This window comes from Haliaeetus albicilla, chromosome Z (assembly GCF_947461875.1).
Source record: "Haliaeetus albicilla chromosome Z, bHalAlb1.1, whole genome shotgun sequence".
NCBI lineage: Eukaryota > Metazoa > Chordata > Aves > Accipitriformes > Accipitridae > Haliaeetus > Haliaeetus albicilla.
Window position 1 is genome coordinate 25,694,314 of NC_091516.1, and position 12,873 is coordinate 25,707,186.

Here is a 12,873-nt window from a genome sequence, read left to right on the forward strand (position 1 = left end):
TGGTATACTACCAGGAGCAGGTCCTCATTTACCTCATTATTGGGGGCAAGGAGGGGGGGAACAGTGAGAAGGGCAAAACCCAGTATTTACCCAGCAGAGTATAACAAATTCAGAACATGAAACCCAACATAAATTTGAAATGCTTCACATACTATACAAATTAAAAATTTACATGCAAAAGTTCTAAACTTTTCTGGGATGAGGTGGAAGACACCAGCAGAGTAGTTTACACTCATTACAGCTGAATTCTACTGAGCTTAGATGCATACATATGCATCATCAAAACCCAGTACAATATCCCATTACAAACTAAACAAAAGCCTATTCAAGACGGGGAGGGGAAAAAAAAAAGAAAAGAAAGAAAAGAAACTGATTGTATCCAAAACACAGCTGCAAGATACACAGGTCTTACCTACTGAAAACCGAAAACTCGTAAAAAACTATAGCTTAGATCTATTTCAGGAGCAAGATCCCTCCACTATCTTTTGCCCAACAACATTCTGTTATTACCCTGGTGAAATTATGCTGCAATTGTTCCAGTGCTTCCCCCAACAGGAAGCAACCAATTGTTCAAAATTTGTGAGGGAACAGCTTCAACTGAAATATGCAATTGCCATTTTGGAGAAGAAAATAGATCTCATTCACACCCCCCCCCCCCCCCCAAAAAAAAGGCAAGCAAAAATATTTTAAATTATTTTATTTTTTAGAAAACAATTTCTGCCTCTTGAGAAATAACAGTCTGGGAAGTAACTTTTTTTCATCAAAGTTTTCTTCCTTTTCACATCTTGTTTCACAGAGGAAAGCCAGAAGCTGTTTTTCCCAGGTGTTCTGGGACATGCAGCACGAGTCCAGCAGAGAAGCCTTGGAAACACTAATTTCCTCCCATAGGTGTTGAAGGCGTTCTACAGAAAAGAACAAACCTCACCTCTTGGGGCATGGCATGTGCCCAATCTTGCAATAAAGTAGATTTCCCCACCACCCTTTTTTCAAAAAAAACCAGCAAGGCTTCAGGAAATAAAATAAAAACCTGGAAGCCAAGCAATTACAGGTGAAGTTCAAAATTAAACTTGGTAAAAGGCTGACAGATCAATTATACTTGTGTATGTAGCATATGTATATACACACTGGAATGTGAAGAGAGTTTATTTGCTGTTTGATTTTCCAGTTTTCCTAGACTTTCACATTGTCACACAGACTAAGGTGCCAATAAGTTTTTTTGTATACGCTACAGGAAGGTAACATTACTGAAGGGACAATAAACTTTCAGTTCACCTGATGAATACGAGCTTTAAAGGCTATTTCTGACTTAACCACCCCCATTCACTTTAACTGTAAAACCTAACACATTTCTTTCCAGTCACACTGTTTCTGTACCTTCTGCTCCTTAAGATACCCATGCAAATGAACTCTCAGAATCAAAATGCTGGAGGAGTTTGTGCATAAGCTAAGTTCAAGAGGACCACTTTTTGCTTGGCATCATTAAAAACCAAGTTTGTTCTGAGGTACTTGAAGAATCAGGATTTAGTGGGGAGGTAAATTAAACTCACTTGGTGTGCATAATCAATTTCATTACACTAGATAAACTAATAAAAAAAAGTTTAAGTTAACTATGAAAAATGTAAGTGCAGCCACCATTCCTTAAGTGTCTCCTTTCAGAATCAATTATTCTCTGCAGCCAAAACACAGCTTTTACTCTTGTAGCATCTTAAAATAAAAAATTTAAAGAAAATATCAAAGCACCATATGCATTACATGGTCCAAAGCACTGATTACAATCTTACTCCACTTCAGTGATACACCTTCTACTGCTACTATTTTTGAATGCTTCGGCTTCCTGCACCCATATTCAAATAGCAAACCAACTAGTAGAAGTGACCAGCTCTAGGATCAAACTACTACTGGTGAGAAACTGCCTTTCTGCTATTCTATGGTCCTTAGAGGCTCTCTGATTGCATAAACTTTGTTATTTAACAACTACAGCTCCCAAATCTGAGAAAAACAAGCTAGGTACCTGTCTACTGCTTCCTGTAACTCGTTTTTAGAAGGCCAGTTCATTGCTGGGATACAATCCAATCAGGTCAGCATTTATATTTAATCATCTAGTCATAATGCAAGACAATTCAAACAATGGTATGATTGTTAGTTTCTGAGCTTAGTCCAAAACCAGACTGGATTTTCTTTCCCTGTTAAGGTTTCTAGTATCCTTTGTTCTAACTCTATTAATAGAAGAATGATATGCTGTATTCCTGGAAGCATTTTACTTTTGTTTGAGCATTCCTGTGGCAGTAAGATTACATACTGTCACATTAGCTTTCTTTTCTTGGCTGATGCAAATAAACCTGAATACAGTTCTGCATAATGTGTAAATTTTAATGGTACATTTGACCACATCTAAGACTAAAACCCCATAAAATTCATGCAATGCAATGCATTTCATAGAACTATCAATGCCATATCACAAATGTCAAACAGGTCATTGATACACAAGGTACATAAATAAAAGCTTCAAATGCATCTAAACGTCCATAATGCTAAGAACGTAATTCAGATTTCAGTTAAAAAAAAGTTAAAAATTGACAATTCAAATGATATCAAATCTCTATAAAATTAAGCTGTTTTGAGCTTGAAGTCCTATGCTCAACATAATTCAGATACATGCCACAACAAACAGCTTATTAGCCAATTCTTAACTGTTTTCTACTCACACTAGTCATACCTCTCTGCATTCCTTTCCTTCTACCACCATACTCCTGCCTTCAAGATCTTAAGCAACTCACCTTTCCCCCGCAAAATGTCTGAACAGCCTACTCGGTCATGCCAGAAAGCGTTGCTGAAGTTCACCCCTGAACTTTAGTGTGTCTTGCATGTATCTAAAATGAAAGCAAAATCTGTTGCAAAAGGGAGTTCAGTAATTTTTCTGTTATCCATACAGTGGGATGCCTGGATGCAAATGCACTTGAGGGGATCGCACTTGAAGGGTTTAAGTCCCTACGTCTTATATTGAGACTCCCTACAGTACATTGGGAAGAGGAGCAAACAAACAAACAAAAAAAATCACCAAGCCCCTCCCAACATCAACTACCCTGAGATAGTGGATTAAGCCAGCTGCACCTGCTTCAGTAAGACACATTCAGAATCCCTTTGCTCACAAAGTTGCCTCCTCAGGGCCTCCAAATGAGTATAATTGCTTTTTCAAACAATAAAACTAAGCATAAATGCTCCCCACAGCTCTGAATTTTTCACAGACAGTGTCACCAGCAACCTATCATCCACTAAAAAGTTGTACTACACTGAAACTCACCATGTACCTGATGACACTGATAAAACACTTTGAGGTAAGAAAACAACAGAAGGGCAGATAAGAGCAGTAAAATGCAAGTATTTTCCATTCCTTCTCAATCCTTTTGCAAGGTTGGATGTGAAGCTGAAGTATACCATGCAGTTAGGTACTGGCACATGACTTTGCTAACATCTGAACATGTCGTTATAAAGATCATTTCAAACACTCCTGTGGTGGATTGACCCTGGTAGGATACCAGGTGCCCACCAAAGCCACTCTATCACTCCCCCCTGCAGCTGGACATGGGAGAGAAAATATAACAAAAGGCTCATAAGTAGAGATAAGGACAGGGAGACATCACTCACTAATTACCATCACAGGCAAACCAGACTCAACTTGGGGAAAATTAACTCAATTCATTACCAATCGACTAGAGTAGGGTAATGAGAAATAAAACCAAATCTCAGAACACCTTCCCTCCACCCCTCCCTTCTTCCCGGGCACAGCTTCACTCCCAATTTTCTCTACCTCCTCCCCTCCAGCTGCACAGGGGGATGGGGAATGGGGGTTGCAGTCAGTTCATCACACATTGTCTCTGCTGCTTCATCCTCTTCAGGGACAGGACTCATCACACTCTTCCCCTGCTCCAGTATGGGGTCCCTCCCATGGGAGACAGCCTTCCACAAACTTCTCCAGCCTGAGTCCTTCCCACAGGCTCAGTTCTTCACAAACTGCTCCAGCATGAGTCCTTTCCATGGGGTGCAGTCCTTCAGGCACAGACTGCTCAAGTGTGGGTCCTCTGTGAGGTCACAAGTCCTGCCAGAAAACCTCCTCCAGTGTGGGCTCCTTTCTCCACAGGTCCACAGGTCCTGCCAGGAGCCTGCTCCAGCACAGGCTTCCCATGGGGTCACAGCCTCCCTCAGGCATCCACCTGCTCCGGCGTGGGGTCTTCCAGGCTGCAGGTAGATATCTGCTCCACCATGGACCTCCATGGGCTTCAGGGGGACAGCCTGCCTCACCATGGTCTTCACCATGGGCTGCAGAGGAATCTCTGATCCAGCACCTGCAGCACCTCCTTCCCCTCCTTCTTCACTGACCTTGGTGTCTGCAGGGCTGTTTCTCTCACATCTTCTCACTTCTGTCTCCATCTGCAGTTTCTGTGTCACAGCAACTTTTTTTTCCCTTCTTAAATATGTTATCCCAGAGGCGCTATGACCATCGCTGATTGCCTTGGCCAGCAGCAGGTCCATCTTGGAGCCGGCTTGCATTGGCTCTGTCGGACATAGGGGAAGCTTCTAGCAGCTTCTCACAGAAGCCACCCCTGTACCAGCCCCTCCCCCCCACCCCCAACAAAACCTTGCCACGCAAACCCAATACAATTTACGTAGAAATTATTCCTACCAATAGTGTTAATGACAGCAGTCAACCAATAACCAATAAATCAACGCAAAGAGTAGGGGGGTTGTCCTGGTTTCAGCTGGGATAGAGTTAACTGTCTTCCTAGTAGCTGGTACAGTGCTATGTTTTGAGTTCAGTATGTGAAGAACGTTGATAACACTGATGTTTTCAGTTGTTGCTAAGTAGTGTTTAGACTATAGTCAAGGATTTTTCAGCTTCTCATGCCCACCAGGGCACCTGACCCAAACTGGCCAACAGTGTATTCCATACCATGTGACGTCCCATCTAGTTTAGGAAATGGGAAGTGGGGGGCAGGGATTCGCCGCTCGGGGACTGGCTGGGTGTCGGTCGGCGGGTGGTGAGCAATTGCCCTGCCCATCATTTGGACATTTCAATCCTTTTATTACTACTGTTGTCATTTTATTAGTGTTATCATTATCATTATTAGTTTCTTCTTTTCTGTTCTATTAAACCGTTCTTATCTCAACCCAGGAGTTTTACTTCTTTTCCTGATTTTCTCCCCCATCCCACTGGATGGGGGGGGAGTGAGTGAGCGGCTGCGTGGTGCTTAGTTGCTGGCTGGGGTTAAACCACGACAGGGGTAAAGTCAGCTGCCCCTTCTCTTTAGTATCAAGATAGTAACTTTCACTTGGCTGATGCATTTCCAAAGCACTAATCCGAGTTTATCTGCAGTCATTCTTGCTTCACTTGAAAGGATGCCAGCAGAACAATTTGTAACTAGAACCCTTGATGCAATCTTTCTACCAAGTCAACACTTCACATGCATGTAACGCCAATGTAAGGAACTTCAGGCTTTGCTCCAACCATTAAATGAAACCAAACTGACACATCCCTATGAAATAGTGCCATTTCCACTGAACTGCAAACTGAAGTACACAAAGAATAAGCTGACCAGAACAAGATCAGCGAGTGACAGAACAAATTTTATTCCTCCTTTTGCAACTATTAGTCACTTTCATAAAACACATGAGGCTTTGAAAAGAATTGGGAAAGAAAAACAAGAGAATCCTTTTGCATATGCGGCTAAAAGGAAATTAAACATCTCAGAACATTAAGGCTTAGAAATGCTTCCATTAAGTTACCACCCAGAGCAAAGCTCACTTTGGTAGCAACTGCAACTTCATTCTCAACTGAGATTTGGAATATAAAGCTTTCTTCTTGTGGTCTGACCCACATAAAAGAGTATTATACACTTCAAGGGCCCTCTGATGCACAACGCAGAAGCAAACCATGACAAAGTGTTCTGCTTTTTTCCCATCTGAAAGAAGAAGTTATGTACCTGCCTATAGCCAAATAAGCCTTACAAGAAGGTAAGAAAAATTTAATCCCTTTTCAAATCACAGTGATCCAAGAGTTTTAGTCCATCCTTATTACTGCAGAAGACATTAGGAACATATCTACTGGCTTCTACTAGGTAAAGCAGGAAAAGAAAGCTTAGAAAAGAATGGAAAACAAAGTCAAATTATTACAACAGGCAGAGAAGTTAAGGGCTGAAATTTAATGGTTTAACACCATAACAATGTTAAAATTAAGAAGGCATCATAATAACCTGTCAAACAAAAAGCCACACAGAAAAATGACTAAATATACTCAAGGCGTCCCCATATGTCAGACTAGATTATAAGTATTTCACATACACCGAAGGGACAGCAAAGACTGATGTATCAACAGTACTCTGGTACAGGGCTTTTCACATTTTACCAATAGCTTGTCAAGTGTGTTGAGGCACATGACTGAAGATCTCCCCACCTTCTTCCCCCACCTTAACCTATCCTTAAACCTTTTAGGTGCACTGGGCACTGCGCACAAATAGCTAGGGAAGCATAATTGGGAACCGAGGGCATAGCAGTTATTGGAAATGCCTGTAGGCATTCAATTGCAATCAACACTATGTCTTTAAAAGTCTGACCCCAGGGTTTTTGCAACCTGACCTACTGTAACACAACATACAGAGCTAAAGCACATACAAGTATTTGTCAACTATCAGCAACTGAAAGGGAGTTCCTGCCAAACTACTGGGTTGGGAACACCACCCCTACTTTGACACTAAACTGCAAGACTTTCAGGAAACTTTAAGTGCCAGAAAATAAGAATTTACAGACAAAGTGTAACCATTATGTAGTCCACAGACAAAACAATGCAAGTGCAATTCTACAAAGAAACAGGAGTTCTGATGGCTTCATCTAAGGAGGATACACACGTGCTACCTGTCAGCTATGCTACTGTCACTTCAATTGCTTTAAAAATGTATCAAATTAACTCTATGAACAAAGTAGCCAAAACCATAAACTATTTTTTATTTCTGGAATAAAAATTACTTAGGAAAACAAAGTAATAAAAAATGTAAATTGTTTTTCATCCTGTTCTGCAACTCTTCAAGGAGTTTCTGAAACACTGACTGGACAGAAGAATCCTTAGCCCCGGCCTCTAGAAAAAACCCACACTATCCAGCAAATTTTTGCAGTGCTGGAACACAGAAAGAGCAGCAGTCAGTGCCAAGCACTGATCCTGGCAGCAAGCTGCTCAGTTCAATCAAAGGCCAACAATTTGCTTCTCACAGCTTTGTTTGTGGAGCCTGGAATGACAGTCTAGCTGGACATCCTGCAATCACTCCAAAAAGCTCACACTAAGAATCATAAGGGGTGAGAGCCCAAAATGCTTTCCCGTCACAGAATAGGCATGCATGTGCAAGGGAAAGATATGGCATGCTGAGTACATAAATTATAAGTAATAAATAATGGATAGGTGTATAATCTTGTAGCTGTATAAGGAAGTCGTCAGATCACAGCTGTTTTTTGCAAGATTTTTTCTTTTTTTGATATTGTGGCTTTTTAACAAGCTTCATTTATCCAAAATTCAGCTGTGAAACACTAATGCAGTAGTCTTAATCAGATCTAAAGACTCCAACAGCAGAATATGTAAAAATATACTGCTCTCTGATTACTTAATAGGGCACAACACAAGGCACAAACACTTGGAAAGCTGCTGGCAATGATCTGCCTGCTTAGTTAACTGCTACCACTGTAGGCCTTGAAGGAGCATTTTCATCTTTACTGCACTTTCAAGTAACTGGATAGAGATGCCTGGAGGGTTCATGAAGGCATCTCTGCTGCTGTTTAGTGAGTTAGATGATGTTTTATTCTTACATAGCATCAAGAATAATTGCACGTATATATTAGTTTCACTGTACATTCCAGCTAAGATGCATTCAGGAACATAATTCTGCCTTAAGGCTGGTATGCCTTGCCAGCACGGATCACGCAAAATTCTTGTCGAGTTCTTCATTTTGATGGTAAGGAATATATTCCAAATACGGTTGTAAAATACAAAGTGATTTTAAGTTCATTTGCAATTTTAACACAGTCATGAATTACACTACACTATTTGGCTCATAAACCATATACAGTTCAGGTAATTCAAAAGAAGAGATTCCTGCAGCACCAATGACATCAGCTTCCTAAGAAAATACTGCAACTTACCACCTTGTGTTACACAAAGGACTCAAAAAATGTTTCCAGTGTCAGTTGAATCCTCATTTGTCTTATAGTTCTAATAATCATGAGCTATGTAAAACAGAATTCCTAGTATAGTCATAAACTTTATATTGTTTGCATAGTTTCATTAAGAAAAATAAAGAGGAAACTAGAAATTGTAGCTGTAGTATCTCTCCAGATTATTTTTCTGTCTTTTTCCACAAAATAATGAGCAAACTGTTATCTTGACAAAAGAAACAGAATTGTGGCCTCATTAATAAATGTAATATAAGGAATATAACAAATGCAGGAGCCACACTGACAATCTTTCCCTACTTAAGTTCAGTATGCATAAGAAACATAAGCTTTCTCAGTCTCAAACAATACGGAGGAGGAAAATCAGCCAAAGCTCCTTTTTTGCTGACAGAGAAGCTGCCACTGAATTTATAGCCAACACAGCCTACTCCCATACTGCATGGACTCACAGCTGTGAAACAAAAAGAAGCTGCATCTAACCCATTTAATACCTATTTCTTTACATGAAAGGCAGACTCTAAAAGAGTGTGAAGAAACTCATACTCTCAGCAGAGACCCAACAACCCACACTTTTCATCAAGCCAACAGAAGTTTTGTCATTAACTTCAAAAGGGCAAGAATTCCACCAATATTGATAAAAGCAGGTCCAAACAATGTTGCTATTTGAGACAAAAGGGAGGAGACCAACAGCATGGTCTACCAGTACAACAGTTGCTGAAATATACTGCAAGGTTTCTTACATCAGGAACCATTCCATACTCACTAAGATTTTGTTTAAATGAAGTATTTAAGCAATAGCCTCGTGAAGTGTACATCTAAAGAGTACATCTGTAAAGACAAGCCCTGTAACTACTACAGCTCACATGGGCAGAGTCAAGCTTTCCATCCATCTCAGGTCAACACATTTAACCCTCATCCCTGAGAGACCCCTGCAAGGCAAGTCATGAACACATTGTCATGGATATTTACGTTTCTCTCACCAGAACCATCAGTAAATGATTACACCTACTTACTAAATGTACTGCAGCAACAGAAGTGTCAAATACAATGGGATGCGTCAAAGAGCTTGCAAGATAGATTCAGAAGACATGAAACAGACAAGTACAGGAGATGAAGGTAACAGAAAAAGAAGGCTGGAGCAAGAGTGGGCCATTACCCAGATCAACTGCACAACACCTGCAATTTTTTGGAGAAAAAAAAAAACACCAAAAAAACCCACCCCCCCAAAAAACCCAACAACAATCAAAAAAACCCAAACCAAACAAGCAAGCAAACAAAAACCAACCAACCAACCAAAAAAAAAACCCCAAACCAAACCCCAAAACACACACTCAGAAAATAATCACGTAAAAGAAAGCATCAACTGGTAGTTCACTGATGGCCAATAAATACCCATAACATGCAATATGGGATATTGGCTAACACACAGAGGCTCCATACACAAAAAGGATACTTACAGTACTAATTATTCTGCAGGCCACAAACCAAACTATGAGGCATAACTAAGTTCTGTTTATATCTTCTATCCACATTTTGGGGGAGGCGACCACAGGTAAATTCAGTTTCCTCCACGCTGGTGCACACACCACACTACCTCTCCGGTCCTGACAGACGCTGCTTCGTAGCTATATTGATTACTGCAGTTCAGCAATAGGTGAAGGAAAACACATTTTCCCATAAAAACTGAACAGTCTTTCAAAAGAAACCCCCAAAAGCAGGGGCCAGGGAGCGGGAGAAGAGGATTTTATTTTTCAAACTTGGGAGTTTGTTTCTCCACAGAAACAGGGCTATTTTCGGTTGAAACACTGACCTGCATCCTGAGCGCGACCAGTATTTAAAATACAAAATTATGTTTTGTCTTCCACCGTTCAAGACGCAAGGAACAGGCCGGCGCTACAGAGAGGCACCGAGGGCCGAACGCCCCTCTGCTCCTGAAGCTTCCCCGCTCCGAAGGGGGCATTTCCACCGTCCTTCGGCTCCAGCTGTGCCGCCGGCCAGCCCGCGGCGGTGGGGAAGACCGGAGCAAACCCGAAGCCCGCACTAACCGGGTCCTCCCCCTCATGCCAGCGGCTTCTCCGCCTGAAGGGCGGGTAGTCCCGCCCTGGCTCGGAGGCGCCGCTATACGCGGCGGGTCCGAAACGCACGTCGGCACCTGTAAGTCGGCGCTACACGCACGCACCCGCTCCTCGCGCGGCGCCACACACGCGCCCCCGCCCCGCCGCCGCCTCCCCCCGCCGCCCGCCTCACAGCCCCAGCCCCAGCCCCGCGAGCCCCTCCTCTGCCCCCTGCCTGCCGCGGCGGGGTCCCGGCCGGGGGGGGGAGGGGAACGAACGGGACACCACCACGGCCGGGGCAGGGGTGTGCCGGCGGGCGAGCCCGGCAGGAGGAGGAGCGCGGTGGGCGACGGGGAGGCTACCGACCTGCTCCGCCCCCCCTGCGGGTTCCCGTGGTTCGCTCCCGGCGGAGCCCTGCGTCGCTCCCATAGTAACATCGCCGGCCCCGCGGGCCGGCCGCGGCCCCGGGCGCTAGCGGTCAAACCCGCCAGCCTCGGGCATGCTTCTCCCCCGCCTCGACCCTGCTGCCCGGGAAGGGCCGGAGGAAAGCGGTCAGGCCGCCGGCCGGCGGGAGCGGCGCGGGCGAGGGGCCGCGGCGGAGGCCCGAGCGGCGCGGCGGTGGGGGCGGCCGGGGCCCGCCGGGGACAAAGCCGGCACTGAGGAGCCCGCCACAGAGCGACTTTGTACTGCCGGGGCCCGGCCGCCCCCCGCCGCCAGCCAATCAAGCCTGCGAACGCCCCGGGGAGGCGAAGAAACATTTTCATTCTCCCTGGGAAGAAAAGAATTGTTATTCTCCATTTACAAAAATATTTCTTGTATTCTTGCCCTTGGCAGCAGCCAGTAGCTGACGCCTGCCACAGGGCAAACGGGAGAGATGGGCCCTGTGGTCCGCGCCCAGGCAGCGTTTCCGACGTGAGGCTTTCGGACAGTATCCACAGCCCTGTTTTGTCACACCAGTCGTTTCTACCTTTTCTGTTTGTGTGTTTTCAGGAGGACGCGGATTTCAAAGCCCCCACACACCCAATGGCTTCCCCAAGTCCGCAGCCTCGGCTGGGTTTCCTTCCCACCACCTAACAGCCCTTCCACATCAGTCTCAAAGCCAACACTACGCTGTCAGTTCAGAGGCTGAATTGCTTGGTTTTGAGGCTGTAATTACAGATTTTAAAAAAGCATGTTCCTGAGGTGAAAGTATTCTCAAGAGCTTGCAGAAATGACTAGTCACTAAAAGCACTAAGTAGAAGACTGGCAGAAGTTCAACCACACTTGCATTCAGAAATAAAGATTTCTTTCCCAGTGCTACTGTCTTCCTGGAGTTATATTATTTTGGGTCGATGAGTCAATACTTGAATCAACTCTTGGAGAAATCATAAGGACAAACTGTAAGGGAAGAGCTTTCATAAGCCAACGCTTTAAAAAAAGAATGCAAACAGCATGTTACTTTTTGTGTGGCCTACCCTCAGATTTGGAGGCAAAAAGGCAGAAAATGCCAGAGCATTCATCTGGTCCCTCCTCTCAGATTTACAAGTGAGTGATAACATTCAACTTTTGTTGCAACAGTAGCAGTCCAGTCAAAGTCAAGACCACTTGGAAAAATTAAGCACGGGGGTCAGGCTCCTCCCATGCATGGCATTCTGTGATAGCTTCTGGCATCGCATCAAGAGTTTCTCCAGGAGACACAGCAGGGCAAGGCAAAACAGCGGCCACTCTCTGCACCACTCAGCACTTCTGTGCATCTTGGCAATCCAGAGGCAACTTTCCAAAGAGCTAGACAATGAAAACAACAAGCTGGTTTTCACTTTGATAGGATATGGTAAGATTTTGCTGCAGATGACTATGTAGTTTCAGATGAAAGATCAATTTTTGGTTTTAGCTGGATGGCAGTATACTTTTTCAAAGAGTGCAGTTGTCAGACGTAAGGTGGGGCAGGGAAAGGAGAAGCCACTAGCTGTGACTGCAGTCTCTTAACACACGTACCAAGTTCGTGGCGGCATGAAGCAGAGCACCAGCCTCCTGCAGCTGCCTCCCTCCACACAGGCTCTGGCAGAAGATGAAGAGCTAGGACTCGGTTCCCCTACTAGACGCAGCCTGTTGGGGAGTACAGGTAGTGCCAATCAGAGCAAAGTAAGGGTCTGTCTATCCTGTCCAAGGAGGATTACTTCTTGTTCCAGACAAAAGCTGTGGGTTGGCCTAAAGCCTCCTTTTGGCATGTTCTGAGACTTTATGAAAGCCACGCAGTGTTACCACTAATAGGGGGGTTATCAGGCTATACTTCCCTGAGCTGTAGGGCAGCAACCAAGGTTAACACACTTCACTAGCCTGAGGTCAGTGCAACACAGACGCGGGAACTGACCAGTTATGCAAGCAAAATAGGCTGGTTTTCAATCCCTTACCACAAATCATCACCTGGGAAGGGCCTATCAGTTTGTCTCCGTTCAGTTTCCTGCAGTAACAGATGGGAAACAATCCATGTGGGCTTATCAAAATATTTCCCATGTTTGTCCGCAAAATTTCCCACTGGTAAGAGTACAGAGGACACATATCTTTTCCTGCTTCCTTCTTTCTTTTCTCAAACCAAACAGCTACTCTGCCACAATGGGCAGATAAATCATCC

The 12,873-nt window shown here is 44.1% G+C and overlaps 1 protein-coding gene across 5 annotated transcripts in view; it reads right to left on the reverse strand.

Moving 5' to 3' along the window:
• Positions 1-12,873, reverse strand: part of TJP2 (tight junction protein 2) — a 69,211-nt gene that overhangs the window by 37,851 nt on the left and 18,487 nt on the right. The window contains exon 1 of one of the 5 annotated variants that reach the window (XM_069776972.1): positions 12,237-12,255. The exons of 3 other annotated variants lie outside the window; for them this stretch is intronic. Coding sequence is in view for 1 of the 2 variants with exons in the window: in XM_069776970.1 (XP_069633071.1) it covers positions 10,629-10,691 (63 nt within the window). In the remaining variant the exon portion in view is untranslated. Of the gene's footprint in view, positions 1-10,628; positions 10,892-12,236; positions 12,256-12,873 lie in introns of those variants that run through there. One more of the 5 variants, XM_069776970.1, reaches the window with a different exon arrangement.